General features: G+C 44.9%; 1 protein-coding gene across 1 annotated transcript; it reads right to left on the minus strand.

Annotated features, from left to right (window-relative positions):
* Positions 1 to 1,666: 1,666 nt before the first annotated feature.
* Positions 1,667 to 25,811, minus strand: hpln4 (Hyaluronan and proteoglycan link protein 4). The gene is made up of 5 exons (NM_001140445.1): positions 25,794 to 25,811; positions 19,879 to 19,999; positions 8,827 to 9,189; positions 4,753 to 5,055; positions 1,667 to 3,182 (listed from the first exon to the last, which is right to left on the minus strand). Exons 1-5 carry the CDS (start codon positions 25,794 to 25,796, stop codon positions 2,800 to 2,802), a joined length of 1,173 nt encoding a protein of 390 aa, NP_001133917.1. The 5' UTR covers positions 25,797 to 25,811; the 3' UTR covers positions 1,667 to 2,799.
* Positions 25,812 to 26,266: the final 455 nt, after the last annotated feature.

The following is a 26,266-nucleotide window of genomic DNA, read 5'->3' on the forward strand; positions in this document are numbered from 1 at the left end:
CACAGGGCAGCAGAATATGCGTAAAGCATAAGGGAAGTCGTTGGGGAAAATGGGGTGTAATTTAGATGCCATTTTCATTGAGTCAATGTTATCCATGTCTGTCTGTGTTTGTCTAGTCAATCATAACAAGCCATGGGCTTGAAACATAAAAGGACATGCCATACCTCTCCCTCATTATAATGCACAAGGTGTACACCATTATAGAAAACAGTTCTCTGATAACTACTGAAAACTGGGATTTCATACAAGTCTGCCGATGGGTGAAGTCTGTGTATTACAGTGAAATAGCACAACAACAAGGAAGAGATTCATGATCACTTCTCACTGAAAGCCATGGTGATGTTCCATACATGTGTTTCAGTGAATGCACTAGGTGATGCCCTTCAGTCTACTTACCCTAACCCTGGGAGAGCTGATCTGATGGTATCTACCTCTCTCCTCTCCCCCTGGCTTGTACCATGTCTGAGTGGAGGGGGGTACCCAGGTCTTCCTCTGTCCTTCATCAGGGATTATACCCTGATGAAGACAGCTTGGCGGTCAAAACGTTGGATATAAAAAATGTTTTGGCATCTGAGCTCCTAGAGTGTGCGGCTCTCCTTTATTTTCAAGCTTCCTCTGTCCTTCACCACGGCTCCTCTCTCAGCTCAGTCTAGTGTTGTGAAGGCCTGACCCTTGTCACAAGCTGATGAATGGAAGCCTGCGCTGTCTGATTCTCCTCTGGGGGGCAGTTCCATTGTTACAGGGTCACCTCATTTCATTTTAAGCCAGGAAAAAAAAGGAGGTTGATGAAATGAAGATTGCGCTTTTCATCCGTTCGAGGCCAAAAGTGTCAAAGTTTGCTCTCTCGCTCTCCTCTCTCCGCAGTTCCCATTCGGAGAGTAAATGGGAGCAGAGACTAACCCAGCCCACCCCACAGTGTCCCTGTTGACATTTGGTAGAGGCTGGAATCTCCCTGGTTTGGACTGTATTCTCACTATGGGAGATTTTCTAGAGGTTTCCAGAAAATACCCTAGGCTAGACCTTTTACTGTAATGTGAACATGTGAACTGGTCACGTCTCTCACGACACCTCCTTGAAGATATCATCTTCAAACAAGTATTCCTTCCTATTGAGCTCTCATTCCAAACCTACCATCCTGATTCCCCACACAATTGTGTTACCATTTCATTTAGGTAGATACTGAAGTCTTTCTGGTTAACCTCTGCATAATGTTCGCTCCAAACCTCTGAATTAGAAATGTCAAGATGACTCTGGGCTTAGCCTCTGTAATAATTCATGGCAGAGATTGATATGACAGAGAAACCCTAACAATGTTGTATTAAAATAGTCACAATATGTCTTCATGGCATTTGAATGTGTCTTTAACAAATGTCTCAACATACTTGAAGTTTATGTTTCTGAGGACGTAGCTACAGGTCACTTATAATCATTCCAACTTGTTTTGCTCAAATCCATCACTTACCAGAAGGATTGTTTTATGTTGTTAGTTTGCCTCAAACTTGATATGGGCTTGTTTAGACTGTTGCTATGGAAATTACATGTTCACTTCTGTTGTGTTGACAGTGCAGCAAGTGTTTTCCCACTAAAGCCTGCACTCACAGTGCTACTCAGAAACAAACACTTAAAGACCAGATACATTAGAGATGACGAAAATGCAAAAACAGAATCTCACAGAATCAGTTTTAATGAACAACATTGTCAAGATCTAATTTATTACTTTTGTATCACAGCTTCAGCATATAGCCCTCACTATAGATACAATTCATACATCAAGATAATGACTGACACGGTTAAATTGTGGTTTTCACAATTGAACAAATAGTGCAATCAATGGCCATGGCTGCATAGAAACATGAGGTAATCAAGCAGCTATTAAAGCAGCTATAACATAGCTCAGTTAGTTCAGCCTCAGTTACTAAAATTAGCTCCAGGTAAAACATGCTTGCTATAGACTAACCATTTCGTCATAAAATATATCTAATTAAAAGTGCAACATTCACTATGTTTATTGAGCTCTGGTACGGTTGCCAGTACTTAGTTAGTTACTAAGGAGAAACGTTTCAGATGGCTCTACCCAAACATGACAACCGGATAGAGGCGGGCGACTGGGGCCGCAGTAGAACTCAAAGGGCACCTCTAAGCAGTGCTCTGCCATGCCAGGCAACGCTTGGGCATCATTCTGGCACCTGGCAACATTTGCAGATAGATTAGGCATGATAGTAGTCTGCTTTAAAGCTCATCATCAGTATCTGCTAATCAGGGGCTCGCTTAATGCGCTGCATTCATTACAGTCAGACAGACATAGTAAATTAATGATCTGTCTCTGTCTCACCCGCCCGCTAATTAATGTGACTCTCTCCGGCTGGCACTGTTAAAGTCGAGTGCTTTTCGCAACACAGACTTCACAGAACACACTGTGAAGTCTGAGCCCCCATCATGCCTGTGGTCTCTCTCCATGTCTCTAATAGACGCATAGTAAACAATGGCGTTAATTTTTCTAATCCTGATGTGCCTGAGAAATGATGATCTGCTGCATTTACTAGCTAAGCCTCTCTGAGACAATGGTGGGTGCACAAACCAACCTCAACATGACTGCCACCTCATTTAAGACAAGAGAAATCACGGAGATAAAGATTCCGCCCCTAACTGAACCACGCTGTTACCTTCTCTTTCTGGTGAATCCTGCTGCAAATTAGCATGTCTTGTCAGTAATGTTCAGCAACATTGTTTAGTTAAAGCAATGGATGGAGCTATGTTGTAGCAGCAGTGATCCTAATAAACCCTCCTCTCAGTCTCTCTCTAGATGGTTCTTGTGGAGGTGGTGTTCATGGGGATGTCCTTGCTGCTCTTCCCTTGGCGCTGTGTCAGCTTAACTACATCAACATTAACATTCTCTTGGTTCTTGCGGAAGCAGTAAACCCCGTAGAGGCGGAACTTCAAGTCGGGGAAGCCCAGGTGGCGGACCCCCGGTTGGGGCCCTCCGCAGCGGGTGCGTGGGTTGACGATGGGGTAGCGGATACTAGCGTCCTCCAGCCAGCCGGCCTCACAGCGATCCAGCAGCTGGATCTTCCAGGCAGCATAGAGCTGACCCACCTTGGCCACCATTGAGCTGTCACGCAGGCACGCTTTCACTGCCTCAGCATAGTTAACCTTCTTAAAACGCTTCAGGAAATACACCTTACCTGGAGGAGAGAGGAGAGGGGATGGGAGAGAGGAGAGAGAGAGAGAGAGAGAGAGAGACAGAGGAAAGTGTGTGTGTGAGAGAGTGAGTGAGAAAGAGACAAAGATAAAGAGAGAAACAGACAGAGGGAGCCAGAACAGACAAGGAGAGAAATTGCCAGGGGTGTGAGACAGAGAAAGAAAGACAGAGAACCACATGAGACAGCAGCAGATTCCCGAGGGGAGAGATCCTGAGTTCTTATGGTCGAGACCAGTCTGATACCTCGCCTGCAGAATGTGTTCCCAATCTCTAATCAACCAAACATCCGTCTGGGCAGCTGCTCAAAATCGAAAAGCAATACAGCATCGGTGGACAGTAAATACTTCAATTTCTACTTTCATCTTGCACTCGGAAGACTTCTCACCTACCAGAATTTACAGAATTGGAATCATGATTGCAGAAAGTATTTGAGCTAAAATGAAGCTGAGTTAAGTTTTTACAGAGAAATAAAAATGCAACCCTAGAAAACACAGGGTAGTTTTCTTCCACAGAATGTCTGCCAGCAGCCTTATGGCTGCCAGCAGCTGCCAGCAGCTATCGATTTTGCGTTTGTTTATGTGGCTGATGCCTGTTAGGGAGGAATATTGTCTCATATTTCCCCAAAGGCTACTGTGTTAATATCTTCCAGCTGGTCAGTGCAACAGTATCCCCTACCATTACTCCTGAAGATAGCCCACATCTCAGGCCAGACTGTCTGTTGACTGTAATTAACTCAATGCAATGAAGAGACTGCTAGGTCTCCACTATGAAGTACCAGGTTAATGTTCCACTATGGCTACTGTGTACTTTATCTTCTCTAGTTCAGATTTGTTTTAATTTGATTTATTTAACCTTTATTTAACTAGGCAGATGCTCAGATATTGTTGACATAATGACTTACTTTAATGTTCACAGGAAGAAAATCATTACTTTTATTCAGTCTCAGGAGAAGTAAAAAAATTGAAAATCTATTTTGTTTCGGAATGCATCCAATGCTGTTATTTCTTTGCCGACTGAGTCACAATCTTACCGTAGCACTCAACGGCTGTACCCATAAATCAAGATTCTCCAAATTGAATGTTTCAATTCCCTGGCAGCAGATGGATAATTCTGTCATGACGAGTTCTTGTACAGTAGAGCATCAGTGTAGCAGCAGTGCTCCCAAATTTGTTTTGAGCCCTAGAACCAGGCTTCTCCCCCTGCCACGGCTGTGTGGAAGTGTTGATGGAAATCAAAGGAGAGGAGATAAAAACACAGCTAGAAGACCCTGTGGCCCTTTTAAGAGGGCGGAATCAACACAAGGTTAGGGGATCACAGGCAGAGATCAGAGACAGGCTCCTATCGCTGCTGTGGACTCCGGCTGCATCTCAATACACCTTGCCTCATCTCCTTCCCTTCGTCTGCACAGATCTGAAAACACTGTATAGTCAGAGCAGAGGCAATACGGTGGAAAGATATCTGGGGAATCTACCCGTCACCAATCAATGTTCATATATCTCATCTGCTCAAGAAAGGTAAGCATGGAAAGGACCCCACACACACCACACACTCACCATTGAGGTTGGAGGTGAAACAGAAGGCATCGTAGCGCTCATCCTCTTTGTGTCTGTAGCCGTAGTTGCGTACCCCTGCAGGGGTGTCCTTGCGGCCACACTGGTCCCGGGGGTGGGAGATGGGGTACTGGACAGAGCCGTCCTCCAGCCAGCCTGCGTTGCACCAGTCCAGGCCCTCTAGCCAGGCCTTGTGGAGCTGGGCATGGGAGGCCAGGATGGCATCCTGCTCCTTACACACATCCTCAGCCTGGTGGTAGTTGAGCTTGTAGCGCCCCACCCGTGGGTAGTAGGGGAACACCACACCTGGAGGAAAGAGCGAGAGAGAGAGATACTGAACTATGAGGACACGTTACTAATGTTGTGAAAGCTGAGAAACACTAACTCCATTCTGCCTGTTACATTTTCAAATACTTCATTTCTGTCCTCATTTGACTGAGGTCTTACACCACACATAACCCATCTAACCGCTACAGAGGGCAGTGAGTACAGCCCAATACATCACTGGGGCCGAGCTCCCTGTCATCCAGGACATCTATACCAGGCAGTGTCAGAGGAAGGCCCTGCAAAATTGTGAAAGACTGTGGCTACCCAAGGCATAGACTGTTATCTCTGCTACCACATGGCAAGCGGTATCGATGCACCAAGTCTGGAACCAACAGGACCCTGAACAAATAAAATAAAATACATTTTTATTTGTCACATGCGCTGAATACAACAGGTACAACCTTACAGTGAAATGCTTACATACAAGCCCTTAACCAACAATGCTTTAAGAAGTTATGAAAAAAAAAATGTAAGTAAAAAATAGAAAATTTAATTAACAAATAATTAAAGAGCAGCAGTAAAATAACAAGCAAGGCTATATACAGGGGGTAACGGTACTGAGTCGATGTGTGGGGGCACCAGTTAGTTGAGGTAATTGAGGTAATATGTACATGTAGGTAGAGTTAAAGTGACTATGCATAGATTATAAACAGAGAGTAGCAGCAGCGTAAAAGGGGATCTGGGTAGCCCTTTGATTAGCTGTTCATGGGGTCTTATGGCTTGGGGGTAGAAGCTGTTTAGAAGCCTCTTGCACCTAGACCTGGCACACCGGTACCGCTTACCGTGCAGTAGTAGAGAGAACAGTCTATGACTAGGGTGGCTGGAGTCTTTGACAATTTGTAGGGCCTTCCTCTGACATCGCCTGATATAGAGGTCCTGGATGGCAGGAAGCTTGGCCCCAGTGATGTACTGGGCCGTAGGCACTACCCTCTGTAGTGCCTTGCGGTCAGAGGCCGAGCAGTTGCCATACCAGGCAGTGATGCAACCAGTCAGGATGCTCTCGATGGTGCAGCTGTAGAACCTTTTGAAGATCTGAGGACCCATGCCAAATCCTTTCAGTCTCCTGAGGGGGAATAGGCTTTGTCGTGCCCTCTTTACGACCCTCTTGGTGTGTTTGGACCATGATCATTTGTTGGTGATGTGGACACCAAGGAACTTGAAGCTCTCAACCTGTTCCACTACAGCCCTGTCGAAGAGAATGGGGGCGTGTTCTCCTGTAGTCCACAATCATCTCCTTTGTCTTGATCACGGTGAGGGAGAGGTTGTTGTCCTGGCACTACCCGGCCAGGTCTCTGACCTCCTCCCTATAGGCTGACTCATCGTTGTCATCGGCAAACTTGATGATGATGTTGGAGTCGTGCCTGGCCGTGCAGTCATGAGTGAACAGGGAGAACAGGAGGGGACTGAGCACTCACCACTGAGGGGCCCCCGTGTTGAGTATCAGCGTGGCGGCTGTGTTGTTCCCTACCATTACCACCTGGGGGTGGCCGGTCAGGAAGTCCAGGATCCAGTTGCAGAGGGAGGTGTTTAGTCCCAGGGTCCTTAGCTTAGTGATGAGCTTTGAGGGCACTATGGTGTTGAACGCTGAACTGGTCAATGAATGGCATTCTCACATAGGTGTTCCTTTTGTCCAGGTGGGAAAGGGCAGTGTTGAGTGCAATAGAGATTGCATCATCTGTGGATCTGTTTGGACATTATTCAAGGGTTTCCGGGATAATGGTGATGATGTGAGCCATGACCAGCCTTTCAAAGCATTTCATGGCTACAGACGTGAGTGCTACGGGTCGGTAGTCATTTAGGCAGGTTACCTTAGTGTTCTTGGGCACATGGACTATGGTGGTCTGCTTGAAACATGTTGGTATTACAGACTCAGTCAGGGACAGGTTGTCAGTGAAGAGACTTGCCAGTTGGTCAGCGCCTGCTCGGAGTACACGTCCTGGTTATCCGTCTGGCCCTGCGGCCTTGTGAATGTTAACCTGTTTAAAGGTCTTACTCACATCGGCTATGGAGAGCGTGATCACACAGTCGTCCGGAGCGGCTGGTGCTCTCATGCATGTTTCTGTTTTACTTGCCTCGAAGCGAGCATAGAAGTAATTTAGCTCATCTGGTAGGTTCGTGTCACTGGGCAGGCGTTGGCTGTGCTTCCCTTTGTAGTCTGTAATAGTTTGCAAGCCCTGCCACATCCGACGAGCGTCAGAGCCGGTGTAGTACGATTCAATCTTAGTCTTGTATTGATGCTTTGCCTGTTTGATGGTTCGTCGGAGGGCATAGCGGGATTTCCTATAGACTTCCGGGTTAGAGTCCCGCTCCTTGAAAGCGGCAACTCTACCCTTTAGCTCAGTGCGGATGTTGCCTGTCATCCATGGCTTCTGGTTTGGGTATGTACGTACGGTCACTGTGGGGACGGCGTCATCGATGCACTTATTGATGAAGTCAGTGACTGATGTGGTGTACTCCTCAATGTCATCAGAAGAATCCCAGAACATATTCCAGTCTGTGCTAGCAAAACAGTCCTGTAGCTTAGCATCTGCTTCATCTGACCACTTTCTTATTGACCGAGTCACTGGTGCTTCCTGCTTTAGTTTTTGCTTGTAATCAGGAATCAGGAGGATAGAATTATGGTCAGATTTGCCAAATAGAGGGCGAGGGAGAGCTTTGTATGCGTCTCTGTGTGTGGAGTAAAGGTGGTCAATCCCTCTGATTGCATATTTAACATGCTGATAGAAATGAGGTAAAACTGATTTGAGTTTCCCTGCATTAAAGTCCCCGGCCACTAGAAGCTCCACCTCTGGATGAGCATTTTCCTGTTTGCTTATGGCTGTATACAGCTTATTGAGTGCGGTCTTAGTGCCAGCCTCGGTCTGCAGGGGTAAACAGACAGCTGTGACGTTCGTCGTTAAAGGTAGACCAAGGCGCAGCATGAGTTGGGTTCATCATATTTTATTTTAAAGGTGAACCAGCAAAAAACAATAAACAACACAACGAACGAAAAGCTTTGTAGTGCAAAAATACATGCAACCAAACAAAGACAAGATCCCACAACTGACTGTGGGAAAAAGGGCTGCCTAAGTATGATTCCCAATCAGAGACAACGATAGACAGCTGCCTCTGATTGGAAACCATACTAGGCCAATCAAAGGAAAAACCAACATAGAATTACAATACATAGAATGCCCACCCCATGTCACACCCTGAACTAACCAAACAGAGAAAAATGGCTCTCTCAGGTCAGGGCGTGACAACAGCTATGAAAAATATAGATGTAAACTCTCTTGGTAAATTGTGTGGTCTACAGCTTATCATTAGATACTCTACCTCAGGCGAGCAAAACCTCGAGACTTCCTTAGATTTCGTGCACCAGCTGTTGTTTACAAATATGCATAGGCCGCCTCCCATTGTCTTACCAGAGGCCGCTGTTCTATCCTGCCGAAAAAGCTTAAAACTCACACACGCTGCTGCTACCGTTTATTATTTATCCTGTTGCCTAGTCCCTTTATCCCTACCTATATGTACATGTCAACCTCAATTACCTCGTACCCCTGCACATCGCCTCGGTACTGGTACCCCGTGTATATAGCCAAATGATCATTACTCGTTGTGTATGTATTCCTTATGTTATAATTTTTTTCTCTGCATTGTTGGGAAGGGCCCATATGTAAGCATTTCACTGTTAGTCTACACCTGTTGTTTACGAAGCATATGACAAATAAAATGTGATTTGACATGAACCCTTCAACCTTAACCCCTGACCTTCAAGATCCAGGTTGACAAATCCCGTATCGTCCTCCATGTCGTTGGTGACCTCGCACTCGTAGCGTCCATAGTCCTCCAAAGTGACGTTGTGGATGATGACAGATGCGTCCCCCGGTCCGTTCTGCTCTAGGGACACACGACCCCGGTACAACCCGAACACCCTCTGCTGGAGGCCCAACGCCACAAACACGTCCTCAAACACCAGTGCATCCGTCACCTTGGTCCACTTGATGCGGATGCGGTTGGGGTCGGAGCTCTCGGGTTCGTGGTGGTAGCGGCAGGGCAGGGTGATGGAGCCTCCCCGATGGGTGATCACTTTACCAGGGGCGGTCTGAACGATCACTGCCCCAGTGTCATCCTCTGGACACAGAGAGGGACAGTAAAGGAAGAAGAATGGTCAGGAGAGGTAAGGTTGGGAGGACTTATGTTTATCAATGATCTGATCCCGCAAGGGGGTCCAGTCCGGCCTGCAGGTGGTTTGAGTAAAACATAATCATAATAATTATTAAATGTTTTGTATTTTTTGGCAGGGAAAAAAACTCAATATACTTTAAAATGACTAAAACCAAATTGAAACTCTGTAGAAATTATAATGGACCTACATTCACACAGTTTTTTGACTGTGTCCAGCTCGCTAATAATCACATAAATGAAAGCTAGGCAGTCAGGGAGCACTGACAATTCCCTAAAAGATGGATAGAGGACATTTTTTGCACATTTTAACGGCAAGGAAAAATAAAATTCAGTGCCTCATTGAAGACCGAATATGACACCCTTGAGCTGACCTGTACCTGTACTTTACCTACAGTGCATTCGGAAAGTATTCAGACCCCTTGACTTTTTCCACATTTTGTTATGTTACAGCCTTATTCTAAAATGGATTAAATACCTTTTCCCCCTCATCAATCTACACACAATACTCCATAATGACAAAACCAAAACAGATTTTTTCAAAATTGTGCAAATTTATAAAAAAAAACAATGAAATACCTTATTTACAAAAGTATTACGACCCTTTGCTATGACTCGAAATTGAGCTCAGCTGCATCCTGTTTCCATTGATCATCCTTGAGATGTTCCTACAACTTGATTGGAGTCCATCTGTGAAAAATTCAATTGATTGGACATGATTTAGAAAGGCACACAACTGTCTATATAAGTGCATGTCAGAGCAAAAACCAAGCCATGAGGTCGAAGGAATTGTCCGTAGAGCTCCACGACAGGATTGTGCTGATGCACAGATCTGGGGTAGGGTGCCAAAAATGTCTGCAGTATTGAAGGTCCGCAAGAACAAAGTGGCCTCCATCATTCTTAAATGGAAGAAGTTTGGAACCACCAAGACTCTTCCTAGAGCTGGCCGCCCAGCCAAACTAAGCAATCGGGGAAGAAGGGCCTTGGTCAGGGAGGTGACCAAGAATCCGATGGTCACTCTATCAGAGCTCCAGAGTTCCTCTGCAGCACTCCACCAATCATGCCTATATGGTAGAGTGGCCAGACGGAAGCTACTCCTCAGTAAAAGACACATGATAGCCCACTTGGAGATTGCCAAAAGACACCTAAAGAACTCTCAGACCATGAGAAACAAGATTCTCTGGTCTGATGAAACAAAAATTGAACTCTTTGGCCTGAATGCCAAGTGTCACGTCTGGAGTAAACCTGGCACCATTCCTACAGTGAATGATGCTGTGGGGATGTTTTTCAGTGGCAGGGACTGGGAGACTAGTCAGGATCAAGGGAAATATGAACGGAGCAAAGTACAGAGAGATCCTTGATGAAGACCTGCTCCAGAGCGCTCAAGACTTCAGACTGGGGTGAAGGTTCACCTTCCAACAGGACAAAGATCCTAGGCACACAGCCAAGACAACACAGGAGTGGCTTCGGGACAAGTCTCTGAATGTCCTTAAGTGTCCCAGCCAGAGCCCAGACTTGAACCCGATCAAACATCTCTGGAGAGGCCTGAAAATAGCTGTGCAGCGACGTTCCCCGTCCAACCTGACAGAGCTTGAGAGGATCTGCAGAGAAGAATGGGAGAAGCTCCCCAAAAACACGTGTGCCAAGCTTGTAGCATCATACCAAAGAAGACTCGAGGCTGTAATCGTTGCCAAAGGTACTTCAACAAATTACTGAGTAAAGGGTCTGAATACTTCCATTTTTTTTTATTTGTAATACATTTGCAAACATTTCTAAAAACCTGTTTTTGCTTTGTCATTATGGGGTATTGTGTGTAGAGTGATAAAGGTGGATAAAATGATTTAATCCATTTTAGAATAAGGCTGTAACGTAACAAAATCTGGAAAAAGTAAAATGGTCGGAATACTTTCCAAATGCACTGTATATAGGGACTACTGCTACAGTTATGGGAACCACCCAAACTTTAGTTAAAATATCAGGATAGTGAAAGTGTATATAATTAGATAGTATGTGAGCAAGGAAGATCCACAAAGCCTATCTTCTTCTCTCTACAAAGCCTATTGTTTCCCCTGTGGGGGCCAATGGGCTGAGGAGATGTGTCACCTGAGAGACGTGTGTTTCATCATCAAGACCAGACCCCAGCAAGCCTTGTTCTGTGTCACTGGCACTGCCTACTACATCATCGAAGAAAGAACTTCTGAGCTGTGTTCGAATACCCGTACTAACATACTGTATACTACATAATTAATGAGTGTATACGACATACTATATACTATTAGTTCATTTTATTATACTGTAACCGAACTGTATCCTTTCAGTTGAATATACTAGCTCTTTGCCTGTCTACCAGAGGTTGATGCTGTTGCTATGCAACCTCTTGCTAACTAGTTAGCCTAAAACATTACTAGTTAGACATTTTACGACTTCGGTTGTGTTCTTAAATTCAATCTGGAGTGCGCTCATAAATTCAGAGCATTGTCAGATTGTCCGTTTATAAACTCCTCGGGCCGAGGAGTAGGGTTGATTTGAGCGTTCTGGCCTGGCAGTCAAGTACTCAAGCTGACGTTGGCTAGCTTGCTATCTACTTCCAGACACAAATGAAATCACTCGGACCATTTTACTCGCCCTAGCAGAGCTGGTTAGGCAGTTTTCATGTTATCCAGAGCATTGGTGACTGTAACTGTGCTGCTGGAAACAATTTAATTATGCTTTTTTGAAGACGTTTACTGACACCGGCCATATTCAACCGGTGTTGAGCGCTCGTAAATTCATTCTGCGCTCTGGTACACTCAGACGAGAGTGCTCTGAAATCGGAGTAGATAGCCAGAGCGAATTTACGAAAGCACCTGAATGTCCATTGAGAATGATGACTATACCATTTAGGTAAGCTAAGAATGACGGGAATAATAAAGTAAATAAAAGTTGGGTAGTTAGTTAGATATCCTATAGTTAATATACTGGCAAGTTTGATGTATAAATAGCCAACTAACGTTAGGTAGCTAGCTAACATACCAGTACATACTGCTGTAATGATATGCTATGTGATTCGTAAGGACAGCGTATCTAACAAATCGCCAGCCAACATAACGTGTAAGGTAACTTATTTGAAAAGTCATTATTTTATTACATTGCTCAACATTTGCCATAATTAGTTAAAGCAATGAATTTGTATCCGCCCTCGTTGGACTTCGGCTGCATATTTTCCTCCATTTTCATCAAATCTGAAAACGAGGTGAAGCCGCACCCATTTGCAGAAGAATTGCATTATGGGCCCTAAAGTACGGAAACAGGTGTCCTCTGTGTGTATACTTCATATTTTTGCGAATTTAATTCGACATCCGGGAACTTTTGGCATACTAACTATATCCATACGATGACCAATAAGCATACTACATACTCAATTCACATCACAAATAGTACGGTTAGTGTGGTTAGTATGAGTATTCGAACACAGCTCTTGTTTTGTTAGGCCAGTTGAATCCCCAAGGCCTGGGCTGTGTTTCATTACAGAGAGTTGTACCCACCCCACCCCTACACCCGTATTCACTCACTCCACTTCACAAATCTATTAGGACTGGAAATCAATATGACGTGTAGGTGGAGCTATAACTTACACCTACCCAGTTGTTTCAGATTTGTGAGGCAGTGAACAAGAGCAGAGAGTAGGAGATAACTTTTTGGAATTAAATGTAGCCCTGGTTTGCATCATTGACAGCCATGCTGTCTCCTAGGCTTTGTGTGAGTGCTCTTCTCTCAGTGTTACTGAGCAACACAGCAGACTGATTATTTTTCTAAGAGTCCGCTTATTGTGAGCACATCACAAGGCCTACAATTAGCCATGACCGCTGGTTATTATGACTGTGGGCTGGGAACTCTGCACTCTGAAATGTTTGTTACCGACCGCTGAACTTTGAGACCTGTTTACAGAATACATCCAAACATGTGAGGAGAGATGTATCAATAGCCTATTGTATGTAACATAATAATAACATTGTAATAGTATGAGTTTGCACGAGAGTTATCTTCACAGTTTAATCGCTGGTGTTCCACCTCTGCAGTTATGACTTTCCAAGGGCTGTGTGATCTGATTATGCTACAGCAATTTAAGGACACAATCCCTGATCATATAGCCACATACATTAACGAGCGAAAGGTAAAGACTGTTGCTGAAGCTGCGGTTTTGTTGGACGATATGTTTTGACTCACAAAAGTGCCTTTGCAGAGCCCCGTATTTGGAGTGAGTGGGGGCGTTCGGAGCGATTTGGGCCTCGCTCACCAAGATACTTTGGTTCACGGGCAGAGTTTCATTCAACAAGGGTTGAGCCTGACTCCCATGGTAAAGCTGACTTTGGTCAAGAGTATCACTACTGTCAAGGTTCGGGTCATTGGAAAAACTAATGTCCGGTTCTCATGGCTAGGGGTAAATTCAGTATGTGTGCTTATGTTAAATCTAACCCTACGGCGTTAGCTGTGCCTGTTCCACATCAGTTCACTCCTGACACATTGTCTCATGCCCAGGGGCATGTGAAAGTCCATATTGACCCAGACTATTTACTTTTCATTACGGAGGGTTTTGTGTCTATGTTAGGAAGTAAGGACCTAGTGCCAGTGAAGATCCTCAGAGACACAGGTGCCTCTGAATCGTTTGTGTTGGAGTCTGTGTTACCCTTCTCTGCTGAGACTGATTCGGGGAGTAGTGTTCTAACTAGGGGAATAGGTTTGAACACTGTCAGTTCCATTGCATAAACTGATGTTGGATTGTGGACTGGTGAAAGGTGAGGTTGTTGTGGGGGTGCGTCCTTCGTTGCCTATTGAGGGTATCGACGTTATCCTTGGGAATAACTTGGCTGGTGAGCGTGTATGGCCTGTCGTGTTTCCATCTCTAGTGGTTTCCACTAAGCCGTCATTTGTAGGGATTCCTGATGAGAGTGGGCAGAGTTTCCCAGAGGTGTTCTCTGCGTGTGCAGTGACGCGTTCTATGAGCCGTGGCGACCTGGTCACTGCGCCGGCTAACGAGAATGCCAGAAAGAAATCTGTCACTACTTTCCCTGTTATCCCGTTATCTGTACCCCGCTCCGATCTAATCAAGGCGCAACGGGCTGACCCCATATTAGAAGAGTTGCGTGACCAAATTGTACCTGTGAAGAGTTGGGAGATGTCATCCATGGCTATTTTCTCCAAGAGGATGTCCTGATGAGAAAGTGGGTGTCTCATGGTAGTTTTCTGGGGGAGGCGATTAGTCAGGTTGTGGTACCAGTTAAGCTTTGTGAGTTGGTTTTGACAACTTCCCACAATGACGTTGCTGGACATATGGGTGTGAGGAAAACCTACAATCGCATATTAAGACATTTCTTTTGGCCTAGGTTAAAGAGGGATGTTTCTGAATTCATCAAAACTTGTCACACCTGTCAATTAACTGGTAAACCTTATCAAGCTATTAAGCCGGTACCACTGTTTCCTATTCCTGTACTCAGCCAACCTTTTGAGTATTTGATTATTGACTGTGTTGGTCCTCTGCCTCATTCTAATAAGGGTAGTAATTACCTGTTCACTGTGATGCGTCAGACCACTAGGTTTCCTGCTGTCTATCCTCTCCGGTCTATCACGACTAAGTCTGTGCTAAAAGCTTTGACTCAGTTTTTCTCACTGTTTGGAATCCCTAAGGTCATTCAGAGTGATCAAGGATCTAATTTCACCTCTAATCTGTTTGGTCAGGTTCTCCAACAGCTCCATATTAAACACAGTTTGTCTAGCGCCTATCACACGCAAAGTCAAGGAGCACTGGAACGTTTCCATCAAACACTTAAGTCTTGTTGAGAGCTCATTGTACTGAGATGGATAAGGATTGGCAGGAGGGGTTGCCTTGGTTACTGTTAGTCGCTAGGGAGGTTTCACAGGAGAGCACGGGTTTCAGTCCTATTGACCTTGTGTTTGGACATAGGGTGTGTTCTCCAGGATGACTGGAAGTCTCCCGGGCCCCCTCAGTCCCTGTTAACTTACGTGTGATTTCCGGCGACGCCTGTACGCCGCTGGTGAAATGCTAAAGAGAAGCTATCATCTTCACAGGAGAGGATGAAGGGCATATTTGATCGGCGAACTGAGCCTCGTCACTTTAATCCAGGTGACCATGTTCTTGCTCTGCTGCCAATTGTTGGTTCTCCTTTTCAAGCCAAGTTTCAAGGTCCATATACGGTTGTGCGCCAGTACACTGAGCAAAACTATCTAGTTGCCTCTCCAGAACAGAGAAAAGCACACCAACTGTGCCATGTAAATTTGTTAAAACCCTATTATGCACGTTCCTCTGAGGCTGAACAGTGGGAGTCTACCGTGTACGGTAAACCTGTTCTTTTGGCCGATAGCGTTATTCCCTGGGTTCTTGTCATACTAGGTCCGTGCATGAGGAGGAAGATGTTCCTGGTCCCGACGATTGCATACTGCAGGGTAGATTGAAAAATTCAGAGACACTGGATATTTTAGACAGCCTTCTCGCTCATCTACCTGTTGATGGGCGGAAAGAGATGGTTGGTCTGATTCGGAGATTTCCAGGTTTGTTTTCTGAGACACCTACACGTACAAACTCAATAGAACGATATTGACATTGGAGATGCTGACCCCATTCGTCAGCGGTTCTATATAGTTTCTTCAGAGAAAAGGAACTGCGTTGTCTGGATGCTGAGGTCAGGTACATGCTGGAGAGTAAGAGTCAATCACGACCTTCCGGAGACACCTGAAACCCCACCTCTTTAAGGAATACCTGGGATAGGATTAAGTAATCCTTCTAACCCCCCCCCCACCCTCCCCCCCCAAAAAGATATAGATGTACTATTGTAAAGTGGTTGTTCCACTGGATATCATAAGGTGAATGCACCAATTTGTAAGTCGCTCTTGATAAGAGCGTCTGCTAAATGACGTAAATGTAAATGTAATAGCAGAGCCTTCTTTCTCCATTTGGGCTTCTCCCTGTATCTTGGTCAGTAAACCGGATGGGACAAACAGATGTTGTACGGACTACCGTAAGGTAAACAGTGTCACTAAGCCAGATTCATGTCCTCTTCCTCGGATGGAGGACTGCGTTGATCAAGAAGGAGCAGCTAAGTTTGTGAGCAAATTTGACCTGTTAAAGGGCTATTGGCAGGTGCCACTGATGAGTAGGGCATGTGAAATCTCTGCCTTTATTACACCCTCTGGTCTGTACTCGTATTCAGTTATGAGTTTCGGCCTGCGTAATGCACCTGCCACTTTTCAGCGACTTATGAACAGGGTTGTCTCCGGTCTGTCCGGGTGCGGCCAAGCATTCCATATGAATGTGCGGCACATCCAAGGGACTGATAATGTCATTGCTGACGTGCTCTCTCGTGCGCCCTGTTCCTGAATGTCCACGTGACTGACCACTGTTATTTTGTGTTTGGTATTGTCCTGTTCTGTCGCTCCTGTCTGTTCCCTTCCGGTCTCGTTTTCTTCTTTCCTCTTAAAGGTTGCTTCCTGTCCGCAAAGGTTGCTGAGGTCTGGGGAGGACGAGGTTGGCTGGGGCAAGTGGACGCAGAGGCTGGGTCAATTTGTTTGTGTGACTGGTATGGTGTTCCGGGGTCCTTGTTGGTCTGGTCCCCGGTTTTATGGGGCGGGTGGGGGGGTGTGACGACCCTCCCACTTTGTCTGCCGAATTCTTTCTCTTTGCTCTTGTTATCCTCAATAGGATGTCGGTGGGCGAAGCCTGGAGGATCGTCAGCGAAATGGGACACACCTGGGCTCGGGTGTGTCCCATTCATTGAGGAGACTCTCTCCATGCAGACACTGATAGATTTTGGGTTGTGGCTGTTTTTGTTTGTTTGTGTTGGCACCTTTCAACACCCCTCATTATCACATTTATGCACGCAACCACTCACTTATACTACTGATTACTGAATACACACACCATTGTTAATTGTATTTAGTTTATTTTAGTTAATAAATATATTTTGTTATTCCTTAGCTCCACGTTGTCTCCCTTTTTGTTATGAATTTTGAGCCGGTTTGTGACACTGTGTACAGGTACAGTGATCGGTAAGCTGCTCTGAGAGCTTATACTTAAAGTTAGAGAGGGAGATATAAGACTCCAGTTTCAGAGATTTTTGCAATTCGTTCCAGGGGAGAACTGGGGAGAACTGGAAGGAAAGGTGGCCAAAGTAAGCGTCGGCTTTGGGGATCACCAGTACAATATACCTGCTGGAGAGCGTGCTACGGGTGGGTGTTGCTATGGTGACCAGTGAGCTGAGATAAGGCAGGGCTTTACCTAGCAAAGACTTATAGATGATCTGGAGCCAGGGGGTTTGGTGGCGGATATGTAGTGAGGCCAAGCCAACAAGAGCATACAGGTGGCAGTGGTGGGTAGTATATGGGGCTTTGGTGACAAGACAGATGGCACTGTGATAGACTATATCCAGTTTGCTGAGTAGGGAGTTTGTTATTTTGCATTTGCTATTTTGTAAATGACATCGCCGAAGTCAAGGATTGGAAGGATAGTCAGTTTTACAAGGGTATGTTTGGCGGCAAGAGTGAAGGAGGCTTTGTTGCAAAATAGGAAGCCGATTCTAGATTTAATTTTGGAGTGGAGATGCTTAATGTGAATCTGGAAGGAGAGTTTACAGTCTAACCAGACACCTAGGTATTTGTAGTTATATTCTATGTCAGAACCGTCCGGAGTAGTGATGCTAGTCGGACGGGAGGGTGCGGGCAGCAATCGGTTGAAGAGCATGCACTTAGTTTTACTACCATTTAAAAGCAGTTGGAGGCCACGGAAGGAGTGTTGTATGGCGCTGAAGCTCGTTTGGAGGTTTGTTAGCACAGTGTCCAAAGAAGGGCCAGATGTATACAAAATGGTGTCGTCTGCGTAGAGGTGGATCAGAGAATCACCAGCAGCAAGAGCAACATCATTAAAATATACAGAGAAAAGAGTCGGCCCGAGAATTGAACCCTGTGGCACCCCCAGAGACTGCCAGAGGTCCGGACAACAGGCCCTCCGATTTGACACACTGAACTCTATCTGAGAAGTAGTTAGTGAACCAGGCGTGGCAGTCAGTTGAGAAGCCAAAGCTATTGAGTCTGCCAATAAGAATGCGGTGATCGACAGAGTCGAAAGCCTTGGCCACGTCGATGAAGACGGTTGCACAGTACTGTCTTTTATTGATGGCGGTTATGATATCGTTTAGGACCATGAGCGTGGCTGAGGTGCACCCATGACCAGCTCGGAAACCAGACTGCATAGTGGAGAAGGTACGGTGGGATTTGAAATGGTCGGTGATCTGTTTATTAACTTGGCTTTCGAAGATTTTAGAAAGGCAGGGCAGGATGGATATAGGTCTATAACAGTTTGGGTCTGGAGTGTCTCCCCTTTGAAGAGGGGGATGACCGCAGCAGCTTTCCAATCTTTGGGGTTCTCAGACGATACAAAAGAGGTTGAATAGGCAGGTAATGGGGTTGCAACAATTTCAGCGGATAATTTTAGAAAGAGAGGGTCCAGATTGTCTCGCCCAGCTGATTTGTAGGGATCCAGATTTTGCAGCTCTTTCAGAACATCAGCTGTCTGGATTTGAGTGAAGGAGAAGCGGGGGGGTTGGGCAAGTTGCTGGGGGTGCTGAGATGTTGGCCGGGATAGGGGTAGCCAGGTGGAAAGCATGGCCAGCCGTGGAAAAATGCTTATTGAACTTATCGATTATCGTAGATTTATCGGTGGTGACAGTATTTCCTATCCTCCGTGCAGTGGGCAACTGGGAGGAAGTGCTCTTATTCTCCATGGACTTTACAGTGTCCCAAAACTTTTTGGGAATTAGTGCTACAGGAAGAAAATTTCTGTTTGAAAAAGCTAGCCTTAGCTTTCCTAACTGACTTAGTATATTGGTTCCTGACTTCCCTGAAAAGTTGCATATCACAGGGGCTATTCGATGCTAATGCAGAACGCCACAGGATGTTTTTGTGCTGGTCAAGGGCAGCCAAGTCTGGAGTGAACCAAGGGCTATATCTGTTCTTAGTTCTACATTTTTTGAATGGGGCATGCTTATTTAAGATGGAGAGGAAAGCACCTTTGAAGAGCAACCAGGCATCCTCTACTGACGGGATGAGGTCAATATCCTTCCAGGTTGCCCGGGCCAGGTCGATTAGAAAGGCCTGCTCGCTGAAGTGTTTTAGAGAGCGGTTGACAGTGATGAGGGGTGGTCGTTTGACCGCAGACCCATTACGCACGCAGGCAATGAGGCAGTGATCGCTGAGATCCTGGTTGAAGACAGCAGAGGTGTATTTAGAGGGCAAGTTGGTCAGGATGATATCTAAGAGGGTGCCCATGGTTACGGATTCAGGGTTGTACCTGGTAGGTTCCTTGATAATTTGTGTGAGATTGAGGGCATCTAGCTTAGATTGTAGGACAGCCGGGGTGTTAAGCATGTCCCAGTTTAGGTCACCTAACAGTACGAACTCTGAATATAAATGGGGGGCGATCAATTCACATATGGTGTCCAGGGCACAGCTGGGGGCTGAAGGGGGTCTATAACAAGCGGCAAAAGTGAGAGACTTGTTTCTGGAAAGATGGATTTTTATAGCCTACGTACCTCGGAATGTAGTGAAGCAATATGTGTGGGATGGGGATAGAGACAAAGTCAGAGATCTTACCGAGTACATGAACAACTTTCCTCCTCCCCTTCTCAGCATCGGCAGGGAGGGAGGTCACAGAGAGGACAAAGGTTAGGACCAAGCAGGTCACTGTCCCCAGGAACAGGGGCTGTGAGGAGAGCTGCAAGGGAGGCAGGGAGAGAGAGGGACACATTTGAGTTTGAGTTATGGTGGTGCCCAATGGTGCTGCTAGGCATTCCTAAGGCCTGAAATGGCTAGCCTATATAACATGGAGGATGGACCAACTCCTATCTTGTTAAGGACATGACTAATGAGCAATTCTGCAACTGAACATAATGTGCTATATTACGCAGTGGTAAGAGAGTGCATTGCACCATGTGAAATAGCAATTCTGGAATAGGGCTTATAACGTCACCGGACTTGGCACTAAGTTATAACCCCAGGAGAAAGAGCGAGGTGATGAAGCTGCTCAATTAAGTAATTCAGAAATGTTATTACACAATTAGTTCGACCAATTGGTTTGACCAAGGGGGCATTTAAGTCTGTGTATGTAGGTTAAGGTTGGAATATGGTGAAGTATTAGTTAAACTTCATTGTACTGTAGAACACATACAGTACCAGCCAAAAGTTTGGACACACCTACTCATTCAAGGGTTTTTCTTTATTTTTACTATGTTTTACATTGTAGAACAATAGTAAAGACACCAAAACTATGAAATATTGGAATTATGTAGAAACCAAAAAAGTGTTAAACAACTCAAAATATGTTTTATACTTAGATTCTTCAAAGTAACCCTTTGCCTTCATGACAGCTTTTCACACTCTTGGCATTCTATAAACCAGTTTCACCTGGAATGCTTTCCCAACTGGCTTGAGTTCCCACATATACTGAGCACTTGTTGGCTGCTTTTCCTTCACTCTGTGGTCCAACTCATCCCAAACCATCTCAATTGGATTGAGGTCAGGTGATTGTGGAGGCCAGGTCATCTGATGCAGCACTCCATCACTCTCGTTCTTGGTCAAATAGCCCTTACACAGCCTGGAGGTGTGTTGGGTCATTGTTCTGTAAAAAAACAAATGATAGTCCCACTAAGTGCATACCAGATGGGATGGCGTATCGCTGCAGAATGCTGTGGTAGCCATGCTGGTTAAGTGTACCTTGAATTCTAAGTAAATCACTGACAGTGTCACCAGCATAGCACCCCCACACCATCACACCTCTTCCTCCATGCTTCACGGTGGGAACCACACATGCGGAGATCATCCATTCACCTACTCTGCGTCTCACAAATTTGGACTCATCAGACCAAAGGACAGGTTTCCACCAGTCTAATGTCCATTGCTTGTGTTTCTTGACCAAAGCAAGTCTCTTCTTCTTCTTGGTGTTCTTTAGTAGTGGTTTCTTTGCAGCAATTCAACTACGAAGGTCTGATTCACGCAGTCTCCTCTGAACAGCAGAAATACCTTCTGGAATGTGAACTTTCATGTGCCTTAATAACAGACTTGTATGTCATCTGTAAATACAAATAAAATTGTTAAATTACGAGCCTAGTTGGTTTAGCCACATAAAAAAAGAGCATCCTCCCCACTAGCCATGATTGGCTGCGACAATGAGTAGGCTGGACATGCCGAGAGATGAGTTCGGATTGGAATTCCATATAGCACGCTTCTGTCTATTTGAGCTGGTGTGTATGTGTAGCTAATCCTGTCTAACACTGCTTTTTTTAAAAGTGCATTGTGTAGTAGAACTGCATAAGTGTTGCTCTCCACTTTCTGGAGGACCACATTTTGAAATCAGAGGAATTAGAGTATGATAGCTAATGAGATGGAGAAAACACCTGTCTGCCAGATTACATCTTCAAACTAAGGGCAACAATGGCATCTGTGACAGGGAGAAGCGTCCATCTATGAGATATACAGGTAAGATAGTCTAGCTAGCTACATTTTCAGATATTACACATTTCTAATTTTGACAGGAAGTTGTCTTCCTTTCAAATTAAAGTGCACTGTTACCTAGCTAGCTAACATTTGCTGGCTGGCTCGCTAGCTAACGTTACATGTATGATCTTATTATTCGTATTTCAGAGCCATTTGCTTTGCTAGTTATAGCCTAATGTTAGCTAGCTAACATTGAACCTGGTTGGTTAGCTACCTTCAGTTTCATGCAGGGTAGTAATGTCATGAGTTGGGCTTATGGTTCATTGCTTAGCTAGCTAGCTAGCTACATGTCTTAACAAAAGACTCCACTATGCAAGTAACAATTTCAATAGAATGTCACTGCGACAACTGTTGATACACGTAGCTGGTAAATTTGCTCTGGCTATCGACTCCGATTTCAGAACACGGGTTAGATAGTCTAGCTAGCTACATTTTCAGATACTACACGTTTCTAATTTTGACAGAAAGTCATTTTCATTTCAAGTTAAAGTGTACTGTTAGCTAGCTAACATTAGCTGGCTGGCTCACTAGCTTACATTATGTGTATCATCTTATTATTCGTATCTCAGAGCCATTTGCTTTGGTAGTTATAGCCTAATGTTAGCTAGCCAACATTGAACCTGGTTGGTTAGCTACCTGCAGATTCATGCAGGGTAGTAACGTTATGAGTTTGGATTATGGTTCATTGTTTAGCGAGCTAGTTAGCTACATGTCTTAACAAAAGACTCCACTATGGAAGTGTCCATTTCAATAGAATGTCACTGCGACAACTGTTGATAGACGTAGCTGGTAAATTCGCTTTGGCTATCTACTCCGATTTCAGAGCACTCTTGTCTGAGTGTGCCAGAGCGCAGAATAACTGACGAATTTACGAACTGTAAACACCCATTGAATATGGCCGGTGTCAGAAAACGTTGGCAAAAAAAGCCTACATTTTTGCCAGCAGCACAGTTGCAGTCAACAACACTCTGGATAACATAAAAACAGCTGAACCAGCTATACTAGGGCGAGTAAAATGGTCAGTGAGCTGTTCTCTCATTTGCGTCTGGAAGTAGATAGCAAGCTAGCCAACGTTAACCAATTAGCATGAGTGCTTGACTGTTGTTGTTAGGACAGAACTCTCGGATAAACCCTTAAAGAGATGGGTGGGGCTAATGCTTAAGAGGGTGTGAACGATGCTGAAAGGGTGTAGACAAAGAAGACCTCTCCAGTAGGTACCAAAACATTCAAAGGCCATTTTCTCAAAAGTGAGGTAACAAGTTTATCAACTTTCAAAGAAGAATTACTTTCCCATTGTCCCTCAAATGCTGTGTATGCAATTTCATTTTGTAGCTCTGTGTCTGCTTTTATCCAATAAACACAAGTTGAAATTTTGCTACATAAGATGGTCGGTCACATTTGGGCAGCAATTTCTGAGGCTGGTAACTCTAATAAACTTATCCTCTGCAGCAGAAGTAACTCTGGGTTTTCCTTTCCTGTGGTGGTCCTCATGAGAGCCAGTTTCATCATAGCGTTTGATGGTTTTCTCGACTGCACTTGAAAAAATTTTCAAAGAAATGTTCATTATTGACTGACCTTCATGTCTTAATTAAAGTAATGATGGACTGTCATTTTTCTTAGCTTATTTGAGCTGTTCTTGCCATAATATGGACTTGGTCTTTTACCGAATAGGGCTATCTTCTGTATACCAACCCTACCTTGTCACAACACTACTGATTGGCTCAAACGCATTAAGAAGGAAAGAAATTCCACAAATGAACTTTTAACAACTTTTAACCTGTTCCTTCAAATTAATTCCAGGTGACTAACTCATGAAGCTGGTTGAGATAATGCCAAGAGTGTGCAAAGCTGTCATCAAGGCAAAGGGTGGCTACTTTGAAGAATTTCAAACATAAAATATATTTTGATTTGTTTAACACGTTTTTGGTTACTACATAATTCCATGTGTGTTTTACGGTGACTGAGTTCATCAGGAAGTGTATAGGAGATGTTGCACCCACTGTGACTATTAAAACCTCCCAAACCAGAAACCGTAGATGGATGGCAGCATTCGCGCAAAACTGAAAGTGTGAACCACCGCATTTAACCATGGCAAGGCGACTGGGAATATGGTCGCATACAAACAGTGTAGGTATTCCCTCCGTAAGGCAATCACACAGGCAAAACGTCAGTACAGAGACAAAGTAGAGTCGCAATTCAACAGCTCAGGCACAATACCTTTTTTGGCAGGGTCTACAGACAATCACGGACTACAAAGGGAAAACCAGCCACGTCGCGGACACCGACGTCTTGCTTCCAGTCAAGCTAAACACATTCTTTGCCTGCTTTGAGGATAACACAGTGCCACCGACGCAGCCCGCTACCAAAGACTGTGGGCTCTCCTTCTCCGTGGCTGACGCGAGTAAGACATTTAAGTGTGTTGACCCTCACAAGGCTGCCGGCCCAGACGACATCCCTAGCCATGTCCTCTGAGCATGCGCAGACCAGCTGGCTGGAGTGTTTACGGACATATTCAATCTCTTCCTATCCCAGTCTGCTGTCCTCACTTGCTTCTAGATGTCCACCATTGTTCCTGTACCCAAGAAAACAAAGGTTACTGAACTAAATGACTATCGCCCCGTAGCACTCACTTCTGTCATCATGAAGTGCTTTGAGAGGCTAGTTAAGCATCATATCACCTCTACCTTACCTGACACCCTAGACCCACTTCAATTTGCTTACCGCCCCAATAGATCCACAGACGATGCAATCGCCATCGCACTGCATAGTGCCCTATCCCATCTGGATAAGAGGAATACAAATGTAAGAATGCTGTTCATTGACTTTAACTCAGCATTCAACACCATAGTACCCTCCAAGCTCATTATTAAGCTCGGGGCCCTGGGTATGAACCCCGCCCTGTGCAACTAGGTCCTGGACTTCCTGACAGCCACCCCCAGTTGGTGAAGATAGGAAACAACAATTCCACCTCAGGAGGCTGAAGAAATTTGGCTTGGCCCTTAAAACCCTCACAAACTTTTACAGATGCTCAATTGAGAGCATCCTGTCGGGCTGTATCACCGCCTGGTAAAGCAACTGCACCGCCCGCAACCGCAGAGCACCCGATGTCACAGGAAGGCCAAAAAAATCATCAAGGACATCAACCACCCGAACCACGGCCTGTTCTCCCCGCTAGGCGAGGTCAGTACAGGTGCATCGAATCTGGGACCGAGAGACTGAAAAATAGCTTCTCTCTCAAGGTCATCAGACTGTTAAATAGCCATCACTAGCCGGCTTCCACCCGGTTACGCAACCCTGCACCTTAGGCTGCTGCCCTATATACATAGACTTGGAATCACTAGCCACTTTAATAATGGAACACTACTCACTTGCGCTAGGAAGTATTTCACTGAACCCACAATAACATCTGCTAAACATGTGTATGTGACCAATAACATTTGATTTGATTTGAATACAAGCATTTCGCTACATCCACAATAACATCTGCTAAATATGTGTCTGTGACCAATAAAATGTCATTTTATTCATAGTTTTAATGTCTTCACTATTATTATACAATGTAGAAAATAGTCAAAATAAAGAAAAACCCTGGAATGAGTAGGTGTGTCCAAACTTTTGAATGGTACTGTATATGGATACAATGTCATACAGAGCCTCCATATGTTTAGATGTTAAAAAAGTCAACAATAATAGAATTCATGTAATAAAGGGTTGTTATTGCAGCAGAATACATTCCTTTTTAGGCACCTCTGCAATATTATACATTTTAATTCTCTATATAGACTATAACAGGAACATGCAAATATGCTGCTGACCACATTGTGAACAAATAACCCTACATGCGCCACTCCAGTCTCCTTCTCTCCCCCTTTCCTCATCATGCACTGTACTGCAATAGTAGGCTACAGTACTGTAGCAACTCTTCAAGGTTACTGCAGGCTACAGTAATATCCCATGCAGTTATAAAAAAGACCGCATGATGCGCAGACACAGAGCCAACCCATCCACCCACTTACCATTATTATCTCTTCAAGAATACTGTGTCTGTCTGAAGTTATATATGCCGTATGTCGTTTGCTCGAGCTGGGCTTTTAATGATATGGTGCAGTACTTGACTCATCCTCTCTCTCTCTCTGTCCTGCAGTTAGCTTGCCGTCTCCTGCCCTATAGCTGTTTCATTTTGTCAATGCAGGGGAACTGCTGACGCTGGGCAGGACTGGGCTAGTTAGACTGTCCCGCACTTCACTCATTTTAAGTATAATGATGATAATCACTATCAGAGAGCGGCAGAGCAATTCACTGTCCTATCTTACTACAATGTAGGCTGTCATTCAGGGTACAGTCAGGGAACAACAGTGCTACAATGTTGCATTTGCTGTCACATTGGCATGGTAAATTGTGCCAGCAGGTACACAATGTTTCAGAAATGCAGTGATAGTTCCACTCAGTAGCCTAAAACTCATTAAATGTAGCCTAGCAATGTTTTCCA

This window comes from Salmo salar, chromosome 16, assembly GCF_965601325.2.
Source record: "Salmo salar chromosome 16, fSalSal1, whole genome shotgun sequence".
NCBI lineage: Eukaryota > Metazoa > Chordata > Actinopteri > Salmoniformes > Salmonidae > Salmo > Salmo salar.